Source organism: Stegastes partitus, unplaced genomic scaffold (assembly GCF_000690725.1).
Source record: "Stegastes partitus isolate 25-593 unplaced genomic scaffold, Stegastes_partitus-1.0.2 Scaffold1759, whole genome shotgun sequence".
Classification (NCBI taxonomy): Eukaryota; Metazoa; Chordata; class Actinopteri; family Pomacentridae; genus Stegastes; species Stegastes partitus.
In genome coordinates, this window is record NW_007579490.1 from 31,086 (window position 1) to 47,377 (window position 16,292).

Consider the following 16,292-nt stretch of genomic DNA (forward strand, 5'->3'; position numbering starts at 1 on the left):
TTTGTCAGACGCTTAATCACTAAAATACTGGACCTCAAATTCAGTCAGATACCAGATTAATCACTTTATGGAACCATAAAACTTTCCCTGCACTGGAGAATCAGTATTTTTATGAAGCACTTGATCTAAAACTGCAGCATTAAGAAAGTCTCTGACATCCTTGTGTTAGCGTGGGTCATTTATTTCACTCACACGAGGCCGCTAAAGCAAATAAAAAACACAAAACGTCTGAATGACAGCGTGAGACGAAGCGAGCTGTGATGAGGAAACACTAACAGCACGCTGTCGTCGACTGTCGTGGTTGTTTTCATGTTTCTGAGCAGCCGCTTGTTCAAACTACTTGAGCATCCCCCAGCGAGACCCTCACCACGTGTGAAGCAGATCGGGCTGTGGAGACATCCAAAGAACACACATTCATCCAGTTTACTCACAGCCTCCTGAAGCAGCTGCTCCAAGCAGTAGATGTGCGGCCGGTTCCCTCGCTCCCCCTCCACCACCACGCTGTATCTGCAGGAGGAGACGCGGGTCAGAAGTTTGGAAGTGAAGATGTTTAACCAACCCAGTCCGACAGTCTGTGGAGCTGCAGCAGCTCACAGCGACAGAGCCGAGTCCTTATCTCCACGCTGATGGTCTGATGTGGTTTCTTTCACTCTCACAAACTGTTTGACACCCTAAACGTCTTTCATTTAACCTGGAATCTGAGGACTTTTCCTAAAGTGACCCAAAATACACAAAAATAAACTTTTATACAGGTGCTGCATGTTTTTGTACTCTGAGGCTGTTTGGGGTCAGATTGGACCCGTATCACCACTGAGATGGATTTTATATCTACCAGTGTGGGTCAGATGAAGGAAAATGGAGGTTTTAGGGCATCGTGAAACTGTGAAACTGTATTTTTTATTTACATGTGTTAATGTGGCCTTTTATACACTCTAAACAGATGTGTAGTTATAAATCTGGTGGAGACACTCACTATGAGGGGATTCTTAACTGAATCATACAGTAAATAAGAATTTAACTTCCACTGTGCTGCTCTGGGTGGAGCTGAGTCCTAAAGGAGCTAAATGTTAAACTTCATGTTTGTCTGACTACAAGATCCGGCGTGTTTTAGAGAAAAGGTTCACATTTTGGCAAATGAGCCGATTCTCCTGTTAGCTGAAGAAAAAGGTTGATATGAAACTGCAATCAGCAGCAGTTTAGCTCAGCTTAGCACAGAAACAGAAACAGGGTGAAGGGTTAGATCAGCTACAGGAGCGACTCTAAAGCTCACCAGTAAATATTACAGCTCTCCTTTGTTTGATTAGTACGAAAACCAAAGTGTAAAAACTATGATTGCTTTTGGGTTCATCAGGAAAACACTCAAAGTTAAACAAAAAAAGTGATTTTAAATGGAAATAAATTAAAAATGTGACACCTGTGAGGTTTACTTTCATTTCTGTAAAGCGAATAATGAAAGTAATTCAACTTTGATTTTCTTTTTCTGTTTTTATGACTGCACCCAAAAACACTTTGACTTCGCTCCACTTTTTGTTGTGCTGTTTCCACCGAGGTGCTGGACTTTATTATTTAGTGAAAAATTAGTTTAAAGTGAAGAAAAACAACAACAACCAGAACCAGCTTAAGGTTTAAAGGCTGCAGCGTGGTCCGGTGGTTTCTTTTCTTGTGTGGACTCACATGTCAGGGGAGTGGACAGTGTTCACATGTCCTGCGTACAGCAGCTGGTCGTCCATCGGGATCAGAACTCTGAGCCCGTCCACCAGAGAGTCCTTATCCAGCACACACTGCACCGGAGCTGAACAGGAAACAGGAGCCGTCAGTGCTTACATACATCATGCTTTGGTGAAACGTGGAGGCTGGAGTCTGGCTGCACTGACCCGGTGTGGAGGAGCGCTCCGACACGCTGTTGCTCCGCGGCGGCACAAGCTCGTCTTCGCTGAAGCTGCTGTCCTGGTTGGGCTCGAAGTCCTCGTCCGCCGCCATGCTCTCCATCAGCCGGCTCACCGCGCCCCTGGAAGGCTGCAAAGACACATTGGTTCACGTTTCAGAAGCAGCTCAGTGAATGAAATATTTGTCACAAGCGTCCGACTGAAGCTGACGGTGTTTGTTGAAGGTGAACATGTTGGTGCAGGTTGATGTGTGGCAGCACACCAAACCACCACAAACCATAAACGAGCCTTTCAAAGTCAGACAGGAACATATTACAACACTTATGCTGCTGAATACACCATCTTTTCTGCTGCTCCACCACCACAAAGAACCCTGCGCACACTTCAGCTGCATTCAGTGTTTCCAAAACAAGCCCGAGTTTGGGCCGGTGGCAGATGGTGAGCAATACAACACTTTGGCAGAAATCACACAACGCAAGAGGTTTACTTGTTTTTTTTCTTTTCTCCCTCAGTAACAAAACAACAGTGTGTTAAATACAACACGAGCTAACGGTTCACTGCTTCAGCCTTATTGCTGCTGCTGGTGTGTTTGTCCAGCACAGCGCTGCACGTTCAGATCTAATAACTAATAGTTCTGGTTTTGTCCTTGTCAGGATAATAAGGTCCACATCCATAATGACTCTGCAGCTGATTCATCATGCCACTGACCTCTCTGGCTTTGGTCTTGGCTTTGGGTTGGCTCTTGCGCGCTGGGCTGAGGCTCAGAGCTGCAGGGCTGTCTGTGATTGGGCTGCACAGAGTGGACGGGCTCACAGGCAGGGGAGGCTCCTTCGGCTTCTTTTTCTGTTTTACAAAAAGCCACAGAGTTAGAACATGCATACGGATGCAGGACGGCACCGAGGCTCTGCTGGACAGATTTGCATCTTCACGCATGCACGCGCACACGCAGGCTGTGAGGGCGGGAAGCTGCCAGGAGGCCTGCAGTTGTCCTTTCTTGTCAGCAACACGACTCAGACAGCAGGGGAGAGCTGCAGCCACTGAAGTAGTGGAAAACCCTGCTGGCACTCTGACACACACACTTTAACACACACTCGCAAACAAGTCAACAGACGAGAAGATGTGAAGGAAGCAGAGTCTGAAGGAGACAGAACCGGGAACAGAAGAGAGGAGGGGGACGGCCCCAGAGCTTTGTTTCTTATTCAAGGGAATAACCGATCGATGAATTATTGACGTACTTTCACCACATCTTTGCCGTCCCTGCTGGGCGGAGCGGGTTTGGGTCTGGAGGCGGGCTTCGGGGTGAGAGGCGGGGCCGAGCCAGTGGAGGAGGTCTGAGTGGCGGAAGCGGGAGCTGACACGGACACCTGATTGGCTGAAGTGGTGGCGTCGTGGAGGAAGATCCTCTCGCTGCGTCGGCGGTTCCATCCCTCATCCTCGCTGAAGCCTCCGAAGCTGGAGCTGGAGGTGAGGTCATAGCTGATCCTGCGCGGCGAGCGAGGCGAGGGGCGTGGCTTCGGCAGAGACTTCCGCTTGACCTGCAGCACCTCATCTCTCTTGGTGGGGCTGCTCTGGTCGATGCGGCGGGTTGCCGGGGGCAGAAGGGGCAGCTCGGGGATGGAGCGTTTCCCGTGCAGCAGAGAAGGGAACTTCCTCAGCCTCAAGTCTGAGCCAGAGTCGGACCACTCGCACTCAGAAGAACCTGACGGAGGACAGAACAGGGTCACACAAGCAAGTCATGCACCAAGGTGTTGGATTCTCTGAAATCAATATTTCAGTGAATGGGACTATTGATCAATCTGGAACTAATACATAATTCAAGACGGAATCATTACGAGCGCCCTGATGTGACAATTAGAAATGAATTAAAATTTAACCATGAATCGATAAGAAAACGCTGAACAAATGCTCTGGCAGTGAACCTCCTCAACCACAAGGAACACGATGATGGTGCTGGAGGCCTTCAGGGAGGCTGTGAAACTCGCCAACAGCAGAGTTTGTGCAGCGAGCAGGTGTGTCTGCATCCTGTCGGCACAGCTCGGACATCAGGAAGCACATCGCTGGTTTGTGCTACCTGTCCTGTTGTCAAAAGGTAATCCACATCCAAACATCACTGAAACAGTCTAATGTTTTACCCAGAGTGCTTTGCCTGCTGCAGTGTTTGCCATCATGGAGGAGGGTCAAAGGGCCGGAGCTAACGGGGAGCGCGCTCGCTGCAAACCGGGCCAGCAGACCCAGTCCACTCTCCTCACAGCCATCCGAGTCAGACTCCTCCTCTTCCTCGTCCTCATCGTCGTCGTCGGATGTTTCTGCAGCAGAGAAGAGACGTTCAGCTCAGAGACACATGATGCTGCAGCAGCATGGGCCAGAGGTCCAATCACTGGGTCTGGGCCAGAGGTCCAATCACTTCCCATCATCTCTACCAACTGTACACACCTTAGAGGAGATTATAATACTTTTACAGCAACTTGGACTTTTAAGAGTAACCATTTGTCTACACTTGTTAACATGTAGTCGGGTCGGAAACAACAGTGGAACCAGCGGCGACGCACCGTCCACAACACTGCAGCCTCCTTTCACACCCTGAAGCTGCATAAGCAAGATGGAGCAGGGAAGCTCTGCCATGTACATGCACACACACACTCACACACACACACACACTCACACACACACACACACTCACACACACTCACTCACAATCTGCTGTGACTGAGCGAGCTGAAACTCTGACTCAGATACCATCATTATTGACAAAAAAACCCTTCAGAGACTGTGACAAAAGTAAAAAGAAAAAAAAAAACTGCTGTCCTTCCTCTAAAGAGCCAGCAGAGCACCGAAAAAGGCCAAGGCACACACACACACACACACTCACACACACTGGCATGTACACTGCAGCATAGTGCCGGTTAGCTGTGTGTTGCTAGCAGTTAGTAGACAGGTCCTTGGCAGCAGATGAGCAGGAGGAGAGCCTCCTCCGGGGTTAGAGAGTTAACAGTGAGGGTGGATGCACAGTACAAGATCTCCTCGACTACAACATGACGTCATCGTTTTGTGCTTTCAAACGTAAAATAAATAAGATTTTTAGTTGAGAGACAGTCAACACGAGGACGAACATCAGTGTTGAAGGTTTCAAGGTTGTTTTGAGCAGAACCGCTGATGAAGCTGGACGTTCAGAGGACGCCGCTGTTGATTTATGATGCTTATTTAAACTAATTTTCTGACACAGATCTGGTGTGCAGGTTGTACTGTGAATCCACTGAGTGTTAACGAGAGCAGACAGACATTACAACAAGCAGGCACTGAGAGGACAGCCCTGTGAGGCCCCTTGGTAGAATAACGCTCATGTGTGGTTGGAATGACCATGGTTACACGCTCAGCTCCCGCCAAAACGCCTTCCTTTACACTTTCACGAGTCACCGGGAGACGTGAAGGCGGGTAAGCGGGCGTAACCATGGCGACATCACTAAAAAGCTTCAATTTGTGAGAATAAATTAAAAAAAACAAAACAAAGAAAAACAATCAAGATAAAAAAAAAGTTAATGTTTTGCGTATGTGGTTTAATTTGTGCAGTCCATGTTAGTGGTCAATAAAGAATAGAGGGAGGGGCACTTCCTACTTACAGAGCAGGTGACAGGGGTGTGGCCTCAGGCAGGGTGGGGCAGCGCGGCGGCCTGGCCGTAGCGTAGCCTGGCCTTAGCACAGTCTAGCTTAAGCAAAGCTTTAGCCACAGCGTAGAATAGCCATAGCGAGGTAGTGTAGGCTCAAGGCTGCGCTAGTCCTTGCCAAGCTTCTGTAATGTCGCAGTAGCAGCAGCATAAGCACATGGAACAGGCTGAGAGACACACATAGCATCATGGGTAGGACAGGAGGGAGGGAGGGGAGGGAGGGAGGAGGGGTGAGGACAGAGCAAGGTGTCTGAGAGAGCAACGTAAAAGGGAGAAGGGTTATTTGAAGGTTTAGTAGACACACAGGAGGAGCTCTATTGTCCAAATATCCCCAACATCTCATCACTCTGGGTATCAGTTACTTCCCCCACAGCATCAGAAACAGAACCAGGCCACACAATCAGTAAACACATCACCTGAGAGGAGTTACGCTAACCCTTCCTAAACACTAGCAAGACTAGCCGAGACTAGCGTCACATATCAAGCCCTGCAAAGACAAGAAAACCAATCTGTCCAGTCCGGTTCAGGCTCTGCGTGCTCTGAACTAACCCTCTGCTACTGTGCAGCTTTAACAACCTGTGCAAGGAGAACTGAAGGGATATTTGAGGAACAGAGCACTTTAAAGGATGTGTGAGGTGCAGTGGCAGCTGGACAGACTGACGGAGACAGACAGATGAAGCAGACACAAGGACCACAGTGCTTTGCATTCTGTACCAATCAAATCAACACCTTTAATAAAGCTTATAGGTACCAAACTGCAATACAACTTTATGGAAAAAAATCTCACAATTCACACAATTTTTCAGTGTACAAATACTACAAAAAACATTATTTTGCAATGCAGGCAATAAAACCACCATAGAAAACTCTTCTTTAAAAAACAAAAGAGGAAAAAAAAACAACAAAACAAAACAGCAACTTTGCAGAGAAATCAGCAGCATGAGAGGTAGAGATGGTCAAGCTAATGCAAAGTCTGAAAAACAGCTGCCTTAGCGAAAAACAAAGTGTGAGGAGGCTCGAGACTCAGTGTGGTCTGACTGAACAGCAAGCGGCAAGGTGCTAAGAGGTGTTCAGTAACCTTGGTCGAAGGAGTCGTCGGAGGAACTGAGGCCCGCTTCCTCTAGCAGCAGCGATAAGTGCTTGTGTTTCTTCTTCTGAGACTTCTGAGCGGACAGCAGGGAGGTCGGCGATGACGTGGACCGCCTCTTCCTGGTCAGGTTGCCGTGGGAACGCATCCCTGAGAGAGGGGGCCAGCCCCCTTGAGCAGAATTGTGCTCCTCTGAATCTGAGTCTGGTGTGGAGAGAGTGCGGTTAATGATTCATGAGGTCACAAGGACGACAGCAAAGAGTCACACACAAGGAGGATGTCTGTCTGACCTCCACATCACAGCCTCGCATGTCTGCAAAGACTCAAACTAAACCTCAGTTAAAGTTTAAAGCTATTGGCTTAAAAAAGCTCAACATACGGTACACAACAGCAGGGAGCACACACCTATGCAAGATCACTTCAGTGACTTTAAACTGCATCACCTCTCAATAACTGCATGACTTCTGCTTTAAACAGATTCTGTAGCAAAACTACGGTGATAATTCAGGCCCCCAAGTAGAAACTCAATAAAAGTAAACACACCTGTGATCACTGTTATAACAGCTAGAACACCTGTGATCACTGAAACAAACCTGTGATTTCCAATCTGCCTCGTGAACACCAGAACCTTCTCAGTTTTGGACCAGTGGGATGTGTCTGTATGTCTGCATCATGGCTCCATGTGGAAATAACTTCTACATGATTTCAATTATGAGACATAACCGAGATGGAAACGCATAGGGGAAGATCAGTGACCATCTAAACATCTACAGCAGGAATCAGGAGGTAAAGTACCATTAATCAGAGCTGACATGGCTGTCCGTGAACAGTGTGCTACTAGCATGATCTAGCTCTGAAACACAGACAAGCAAGCTTCAGACTGGGCACAAGGGCTGTTGATAGAAACCATGTGACAGCTGAGACAGAGTGAAGGACACTGCATGACATCAACCTCTACAGATGATGTACCAGAACAAAATCCTTGCTGGTTATTTGGCACAAAACTACAAACTTGGCTAAAGAACATGAAAAGATGCCTCTGGAGCCCTTTAGTCAGATGAGACCAGAATGAACCCAGTCAGGACCGCCACAGTGGACGCATGGTCCTGACAGTGAAGAACGGAGGCAGGAGGGTGACGATATGGAGCTGTATGTGTCCAAAAGGTGTTGGGAGACGACATTTATAGATCCCACCGGGAACGTCTGTGGATGTGGCAAATATCAGCCACCAAGATGACGCTCAGTCTGCAGAAACTTAACGCTCCGGCACCCCGCCCAACTTAACTCAAAGCACAAAAACATTCAAAGAAGACCACTGTGAACATTAGGACCTGGTCAAGTACGTCACCCGCCTCAACATGCAACAGAACCCCTTTGGAGTATTTTACAGAGAAAGGTGAAGCAACACCACCCTCCAGCAAAGAGCAGCTGAATAAAGAACAGCAGCACATCTCCCAGAAACACCAGAGTCCTCTGTAACGAGCAGACCGAGTCTGTAAACAGGTCCACATGAAGTTTTAAAGGTTTTGGGGTTTTCAGAGTTTCCACTGTGGGGCCTGTTTCTTTAATAGGAACATTCAACGAGTTCTCCTGCTGCTCAATTAATGCAATTATTGTGAGGTGACTCAGTTTAGAATCATTTGAAACTCAGGTGATATTGCCCTCCTGTTGGTACCTGTAACTAGACCACCAGTGTGTTCATCTGACCACGCAGCAGCTGCAGAAGCTCCAACCAACAAGCAGAGAACAGGACACGTCTCAATCTGGAATAACTGGGCCTGAGTTTAAATAAACCATTCAACCTGTTCTCACGACTTTCATTATCAGTTACGATCACCTGTGTTAACAACATGAGCCCCGACACAAGCTCCAGCTATGTCCTGATCAGAACACTTCAGTCCTGTAATCGGCCTTTTCAATCTTTCTGCTCCCCTGGACCTGGTACTTTAGGTTCTATAGGGCCGGTTCTTTTGGTCAAAACACACATCAAGGGTTCAGGATTCTCTACACATCCCACAGGTTTGGTAAAGCGGCCTCAAGACATCGATTACATGACATGAGATCATATGATATCTACATGTGGCCCTTCTGTGGTCTCAGGCTGTGCTGACTGAGGAGGAAACATCCCTTCACATCACACATGTAAACCCTGAACCAGGTACTCACTGTTGGAGCAGCTGCTGAGCTCCGATCTCACTGGAGAGAACAAGGCGGCCTTCTTCTGACCTTTCACCTTCCGGACCGTGTCTGACGCAGAGGCCTTGGCGGCCATCTTGTGTTTCCCTCCTTTGCTCGAGGAGTGGACGCCTCGCTCCTTCATTTGATTTTCGGCAGACTTTCCCTTCAGCTTCTCTAGCTTCGTGCCGGAGGTGAGTTTGCGGGAGGCGCAGAGCGAGCCGAGCTGGGAGAGCGATAGCGCCCTGTCGAGGTCCGACGCCAGCTGCTCCTGCTCACACATGTGGCCACGCTTCGCCTTCAGCACCTGAGACCAGAAAACACGCGTTAACGAATCAGAACAATCGCTGCTGCCAACATCCGTACTGCCCAGCGGCCTACCTCCAGAGCGTGACTGGTGGACGGCTCCTGGTCCGTCCAGCTCTTCTTCTTCTTTTTCTTTTTCTTCACTTTCACTCCTCCACTCCCCGCCTCCGTCTCCTCGTCTTCTCTGGACACCCGGAACTTCTTCTTCTGTCCCTCCCCAGTTTCAGAGTCCTCAGAGTATTGCACTGTCCTACCCACTCTGAGGGATGGGACACAATCACACTGGCTGAACAAGAATTCAAAACAAACACAAACTGGCAAAGTTGAACTGTACATGACATCCACTCACTTTCCAGGCCTGCTGTCTAGTTTGGGAGGTGTGGCCAAGAGCTTCCTCTTCCTGGGTCGGCCCCTGCCCCGTCTGGTCAGACTCCGCCTCTCGTCCTCCTGCTGCTGCCGCTCTCTGCCAGAGCACAAGAAAGTCACAGCCGTTTGTTTGCCTGAGTGGCAGATGTGGAGGCACTTTTGTGTGGGTGTGTAACGTGTGATCAGCTGATCTTCTCGTCGCTCTTACAACACTAACCGTTTGTCTCTGCGTCTCTGCAGCTTGCTCAGCTCCCTCTGCTTCTCCTTGTACGTCTTCTGCAGCTCGGCCAGGCGAACACGGTATCCCACCTCCACCGCGTCCAACACGTCCACAGACATTTTACTGTAGAGCTGCGGAGGGGAGACGAAAGCAAGTCAGGATTCTGCTGCAACACTTTTGAATGTAAGGGTGACGTTCCTCTTCCTCTTACCGGCTCCTCTTTCCTCTGCCTCCAGCTGTACTTCTTGTTGGGATCCAGCATTCTGGGTAGATCGATGTGGGACTGCTTCTCGATGGCCTCCAACAGAATCTGTCTGCTTGCTTCAAGAAGACAGTCTAGACCCTCTAATGTCAGATCTGGACGGGATGAGGAAAACATCAAACAGGAGGAACACAAAAAGCAAAACAACAGAACTGATTGGAGTGTTAGTGACTGCTTACCTTGCTCCTGGCAGATGTGCTCCATCTCTTGTTGGGCCATTTGGCTGAGCAGGGCCATCCCCTCCAGCGCCGCCATCTCCAAAGGCCCTGCGCTGCTGCAGCGAGCGCCCACAGCTGGGTTTTCTATCTGCGGTAGAAGTATGGGGGCGGGCGGGGTGCCGGAGCGAGCCTGGGAGATTTCACTGGCTGTCAGCAGGGCGAGCATACCTGCCATGGGATCCTCTGGACCGATGACAAGTGGAAGCGGAGAGTTGGGGGCAGGAGGCGGATAGATAAGAGGCTCAGCGACACTTTCTTTCTGACTGGGAGCATGAGGCTTGATTGGAGCGTCTGGCTGCTCTAATTCACACGCGGCGCTGGCGGCGTCCTCCAGCGACGGACACACCTGAGACACTTCCTGGCCGTCTGCATCTGCAGCGATGCATGATGGGTACCGTGTCCGCTCTGGATCCTTGATGACCTCTGGTTTGGGCTCAGCTTCAGCGAGTGGAGGAAGCAGGGGGTATGCCGCCTGACACGGGTAAGACGACGCTTCCATTTTGATTTGACCTGCTTCTTTCTCTTCCTCCCTGACGTCCAGTCCTTCGCCTTGCTGCGGTGGAGGACTGGGGACGCGCAGAGGCAGCGGCTGAGGCTGAGGCTTCAGGGCGTCCCCGTCTTCCTCTCTGTCTTCGCTGGCTCGGACGGGGCTGCAGCCCTGCCGAAGTGGACCGAGCGGTTCTGGTGTCAAGTCAAGCGGCGGCTGCTCCACACCGGGTTCCTGTTTGAGAAAAGATCCCGTCTTTGAAGGTTCTAGTTTCTGTGGCTTGATATCTGCGTCCAGAGGCCTCGAATGCGGCCTTGGATGAAGGTGGGGCGGGGCCAAAGGGGCAGCTGAGGCAGGAGAGCAGGAGCGATGTGGTCGGACAGCCTCCGTGTTCTCCCCCGTGGGTGTTGGGATGTGATAAGGGGGGAATGATGAGCCAAACGGGGCAGTGATGGACTGGTACGGATAACCTGGAGGCAGATCTGTCAGAGGAGTAGAGAAAAAATTAACCAGCGCTCAAAACGTTCTTCCACCACCCTGGAACCAACGCAGCCAGACTCCTGAGTCCACACAAGCTTGTAAGTTCACATGATGAACAGCAAATCAGTGACTGTTGGGTTTTTCCCGACTCACCAGAGTAGATGCCTGGAAAGGGCGCCGCGGCCGGCTTCTGCCCTCCCCTCTGCACCCTCTGTCCCACCTCCCCCTCCTCGGCCGCCTCCTGCTTCGGCCGCCGTGGCGAGGACAGGGGCGGGGAGGCTGAGGAGGGGGGCGGCGGGTGAGGCAGGGGCTTCGGCAGGTGAGACAGCAACCTCTGGCCGCCCTCCTCCGACTTGAGGGCGGTCACTGGAGAGGAGAGCGGGGGCAGCGAGGTGAGGGAGGACGTGGACGGGGTGGGCGATCGGGAGGGCGGGGGGAGCTTGCGGGGGTGCAGGATCTGGGAGGGGGACGGGGAGGACATCGAGGAGGGTCTGGGTTTCGGGTCAGGGTTCCGCTTGTCTGCCTTGTCTTCCATCTCTGGCCGGTGCTCGCTGACCTTTAAGCGCTCCTGGAACACAGCAGACGAGGTAATCCTATCAGATGTACGCGCTGTGTGTATAATGTGACCGACTTCACTGCAGGGTATAAATATTAACGTGTGCATTGCTTAAACTTCCCCGACGTATTCTTTTGCAGCTGCAGGATGCGGCTGTTTACTGATTGTGTTACACGGCGATTTTTGTGGCGTCACAGACCAAACAAGAAAGTTAAAAAAAGTCAGTTTAACACAGTAGTGACACTGTGTTGTATGTGTGCTGTATTTAACACGGCCATGTATGTATCCACTCACGACTAGCTGTGCGTTCCTCTGCAGCTCCAGGACCTGCACCGTGTGCTGCTGGATCATGAGCAGCTCCTGTTGCCGGAGCATCTGCTGCTGAGAAAGGAGCTGCAGCTGGGCGGCGTGCTGCAGAGAGCTGCCTGCACCGTAGACGCCCGACCACACCGGCGCTCCTCGCTCCAGCGCATCCCCTCCTGCAGGACGGGGAGGAAGAGAGAAAACTTGCAAATCCATTTAAACTGGATGTGACCTGCGCAGCATTTCTTGGCATAAGATGTGTCATGTTAACTACGAACAAACAGGACAGTGACAAAACTATCACCAGTTTGTTTCTCAAAATGAACGGCTCCCTGAAATTGGAAAAAACTGACGTGTTTTGTTTTTCTGTGATATGGAAATATAAAAACAATGCAGCTGTTTTCACCAGATGACTTAAATAACTCTATTTGTAAAGAATTAATTATTCTAGGATGAATGTTGAATTTATGGGGCAGTGCATCTGCATGGATAAAAAAACAGAAAAATACTTTTAACTGTGTGAACCATTTGGTGGAACAACAAGACAGTTTTTTTTTATTATTTTGCTTTGGATGGCATTTAGATTTGGATTTAGTGGTTCATATATTTCCAAACAACTAAAAAGGGCTGCAGGATGATGTTGAAGATCACGATTATTTAACGTAATTACATTTAAACGAGCAGAGCAACGCCTTCACTTCTATGCTGTGCTACATTCCTGCTAATGTACGAATCCGTATTAACACACACGAGCGTTCATACCGTAGTGAGGCAAGTGTTCAGCAGGGATGACGATCAGCTGTCCGGACTGTGGGTCCCTGGCAAACTGGTAGGGAGGGGGCATCGAACCTGGCAGCGAGGGTGGGTAACCAGGGGGGAGGGTCTGATGAAGCGAGGACGGACCCAGGCCTGAACAGGAAACGAGAAAAAGGCGACAATGGAGGATGACAAGAAAGGAAAGTGAACATTTTTGTGGTGGGAGAACATCTACCATCCAGCCGGGGTTATCGTGATCGTTACGCCCAAACTAAAACCACAACAGCGTAACATTTGGCAGCGCACACGCCGAGTTTAGCTGCTTTTAGGTGGATCATGTTTTTTTACCCTTAGTGTCTAGACACAGCTGGACCTTAGGGAGCCCTCCATGAGCATGTGTCTCTACATCTCGTGTTTTCAGATGTCATGTGTGAGCTTGCGTAAGTATGCGAGTGTGTGTGTATGTGTGTGTGTGTGTCTCGGTGCTGTTATTTCTGGACAGCAAGCGTTGGAGAAACAGGTCTGGAATGTCCTGCAACCATCAGGAATGTCTGTGGCACTTCACCCCTGGAGGCTGCAGCAGGACAAACCTCTCAAACTGCACACGGCACCTCCTTTCTCCAACGGGCCAATCGGAAAACGCCGCAGCAACAATACTTACAGCGCTGACATTGATCGTCCCGTTACAATGCCATGTTCTGCTGGGAACCCTTAAGGTCCTGGCGTTCGCGTGGGTGTTACTCTGACATGTATACCACACGTAAACATTTCTGCAGACCGAGCGAACCCCCCGCGGCAACAGCAAGGGCAGGACAATGTGCACAGCGCTAGAACTGCTCAGACACAGCTCAAGGAACACGTCAAAACAGCCCAAGGCAGTGGTCCCTCGCCTCCAAACCACCCTGATCCCAATCCAATCAAGCATATGCGGGATGCACTGGAACAAGCCTGATCCGCAGAGGCCCCGCCTCACAACTCACTCAAACCCAAAGCATCAACTGAAGATGTGCCAGAAACCACACATCCCCGCGGGTGTCCACGTGTCGAGCTGACTGGTGAAGTGGTTTAATGGTGTTGGCATGCAGAACTTTGCAAACAGCTTGAATAACTCTGATGTCAGACTTTAACATATAGATCCCTACGATCATCTATTTGACATGACTGCACTACTGATCCTTTGCTGATGCATCTGTCCATGTGCAGCAGTGTGCTTGCATGCAGCTACAGAAGGTTGACGCGCTGCGAGCAGGAAGCACATGAGCGCTGCAACAAATTTTAATTTTCAAACGATCAATTAATCTGCCGAATATTTGCATCAACAAGCTTAGTCTAAAATATTAAAATCACCCATTACATTTTTCCATTTTCCAACAGTCTGCAGAGTTTCAGATTACTATCACACAAGATAAATACGAGCAACAAGCCAACACACGCAACTGAAAAGCCCCGATTAATTCTTCAACTAATGCATTCGTCATTTCAGCTGCACGTCTGACGCAAGCCTTAAAATTCCTCCCATCACTAACTCCAGGCCTGACTTTGTCCTTATTCAGAGGACTGAATGTTTTGGGAACATCTAAATATATGCACGTACTGTATGGCGAGCTGGAGAGCCAGACCGGAGGGGCTCCAGGCCGGGGCATCCACGGGTGAGAGGTCAGAGTTGAGGGGTCGGGAGCCCACCGGCCCGCCCCCGCCAGAGCGGCCCCTCCTGTGACCATAAGGTTGGGGGTCATGAGGCTGGGCGTCATCATGCTGGGCGTCAGGCCACCGGACAGCGGGGCAGGGTGCATCTGAGTGAACTCCGCCAGCTCCTTGGACTCTCTGGAAGGAAACGAGACATTGAGCAAAACATATGCAACAAACTTTTCACTTTTAGGAAGGCCTACCACTAGATCATTTACACTATGATTCATGTTTGAGTAAATAAAGATAATCTGGTGCAAGGCGGGAAATTACTGCATCAGCTTCATCTCACCTGAGCACTTTCTCCTGCTCGCGCTCCAGCCGGCCAGCCAGCAGTCTGTCGTCGCGGTGGTGAGCGCGGTCCTCCCCTCGCTCCTCATCTAGTTCACCAAAACAGCGAAATAGATTAGATGAAGATGTTGAAGAGCTGCATCGATGAGACTCCTGGAGAGTTTAATCCCAAATGTACCACAGGCCCATCTCACATAATTACAATATGGTGAGAAAAGTTCAATATCTGTGCACCTGTATACACTAAAGGAAAGAACATGGGCAATAAAAGCTTATTTATTAGACATTAGAGAAATAAGAGGAAGCAATGTCGGAGGATATTTGAGTAATTAGGGCCCCAACTAATGATTATTTGATTATCAATCCATCTGCTGATTGCTTTCTTAATTAACTGATTTGGGTTTTGATCAATTAAAAGTTATGAAAAATGTAGAGAAGTGTTTCTCAAAGCCCACAATGACGTCCTTAAATGTCTTGTTCGGTCCATAATCCAAAGGTATTTAGCTCACTGTCACAGAGGAGGGAAAAATAATAATAATACAAGTTAAGGAGCTTGAATTTTTTCCTCCAAAAAACTTCTCAAACTGATTATCAAAATAGGTGGCAATTAATTTCAATAGCTGACAACCGATCCATAAATGTATTAATCATTGCAGCTCTAGTGGAGACAAGCGGAAGAGAAAAATGGGTGACGGCAGGAGAGCGAAGGGAAAACAGACAAGGTGGCCCCATCATAACAAGACAGCACAGGTCTGAAGAAGAACAGCGTTGATAGATAACGTATGGAAAGTTCTTGAATCTTAAAAACCACACACAAGCAAGTACGGTGAACCTGAAGGAAAGTACAAATCCATCTTTCCATCCAGCTCTGAGTGCATCAGCCTCCACACATGAAGCACACAAACTGTACAAACACAGAAATGCAGTGACAGCTCTCACTCAGACTGTCAGCTCTTATCAATTATTAGTCCAGAGGAGACGCGTGAACATGCCACCGCTGCCTTACTGTACACACTAACAGCTGCAACACTCACGCTGCACACCGAGAGGGCCGGTGGCGAAAAGGAAAAAAATAAATAAGCGCTTTAAGGGCAGCAGCACTCGACCGGGCAATCCAGAATAAACATGAGGATCTCCTCCTCGTACTCGCTCCCGTTAACCCTCCTCCAGCTCATCAATGCTGACTGAAGGTCCCCGAGTAGCAGAGGGTTTTATACAACTGTGCCGAACCCTTCAGTTCTGCTCCAGCAGTGTGTGTGTGTGTGTGTGTGAGTGTGTGTGTGTGTGTGTGCAGCCTGTAAAGGGACAAGAGACTTTAACAATCCTTGACATGCTCCGCAGGAGAGGTTTCCAGACTGTTACCAAGGTTACAAGGAGCCTGTCCCACATGCTATCCTCTCTGCATCAGAAAGCCTGCCATTAGCATTACATTCCTCCTCCTCCTCCTCTTCCTCGTCCCTCATCACTCTACCCTCTCCTTTCACTCCTCTACTACCTGACATACCTCTCTCCTCCCATCTATAAACCCATCGATCTACGTCCCTCTCTGTT

The 16,292-nt window shown here is 49.5% G+C and overlaps 1 protein-coding gene across 1 annotated transcript in view; it reads right to left on the reverse strand.

Annotated features, from left to right (window-relative positions):
* Nucleotides 1-16,292, reverse strand: part of tnrc18 (trinucleotide repeat containing 18) — a 56,523-nt gene that overhangs the window by 10,822 nt on the left and 29,409 nt on the right. Inside the window, exons 6-23 of the mRNA XM_008302114.1 lie at nucleotides 14,743-14,830; nucleotides 14,359-14,588; nucleotides 12,771-12,917; nucleotides 12,000-12,184; nucleotides 11,303-11,717; nucleotides 10,144-11,151; nucleotides 9,914-10,059; nucleotides 9,700-9,833; nucleotides 9,466-9,579; nucleotides 9,192-9,375; nucleotides 8,802-9,117; nucleotides 6,627-6,839; nucleotides 4,019-4,192; nucleotides 3,122-3,585; nucleotides 2,595-2,729; nucleotides 1,875-2,016; nucleotides 1,675-1,792; nucleotides 193-507 (exon numbers count right to left, since the gene is read on the reverse strand). Coding sequence (XP_008300336.1) covers nucleotides 193-507; nucleotides 1,675-1,792; nucleotides 1,875-2,016; nucleotides 2,595-2,729; nucleotides 3,122-3,585; nucleotides 4,019-4,192; nucleotides 6,627-6,839; nucleotides 8,802-9,117; nucleotides 9,192-9,375; nucleotides 9,466-9,579; nucleotides 9,700-9,833; nucleotides 9,914-10,059; nucleotides 10,144-11,151; nucleotides 11,303-11,717; nucleotides 12,000-12,184; nucleotides 12,771-12,917; nucleotides 14,359-14,588; nucleotides 14,743-14,830 — 4,528 coding nt within the window. The remainder of the gene's footprint in view (nucleotides 1-192; nucleotides 508-1,674; nucleotides 1,793-1,874; nucleotides 2,017-2,594; nucleotides 2,730-3,121; nucleotides 3,586-4,018; nucleotides 4,193-6,626; nucleotides 6,840-8,801; nucleotides 9,118-9,191; nucleotides 9,376-9,465; nucleotides 9,580-9,699; nucleotides 9,834-9,913; nucleotides 10,060-10,143; nucleotides 11,152-11,302; nucleotides 11,718-11,999; nucleotides 12,185-12,770; nucleotides 12,918-14,358; nucleotides 14,589-14,742; nucleotides 14,831-16,292) is intronic.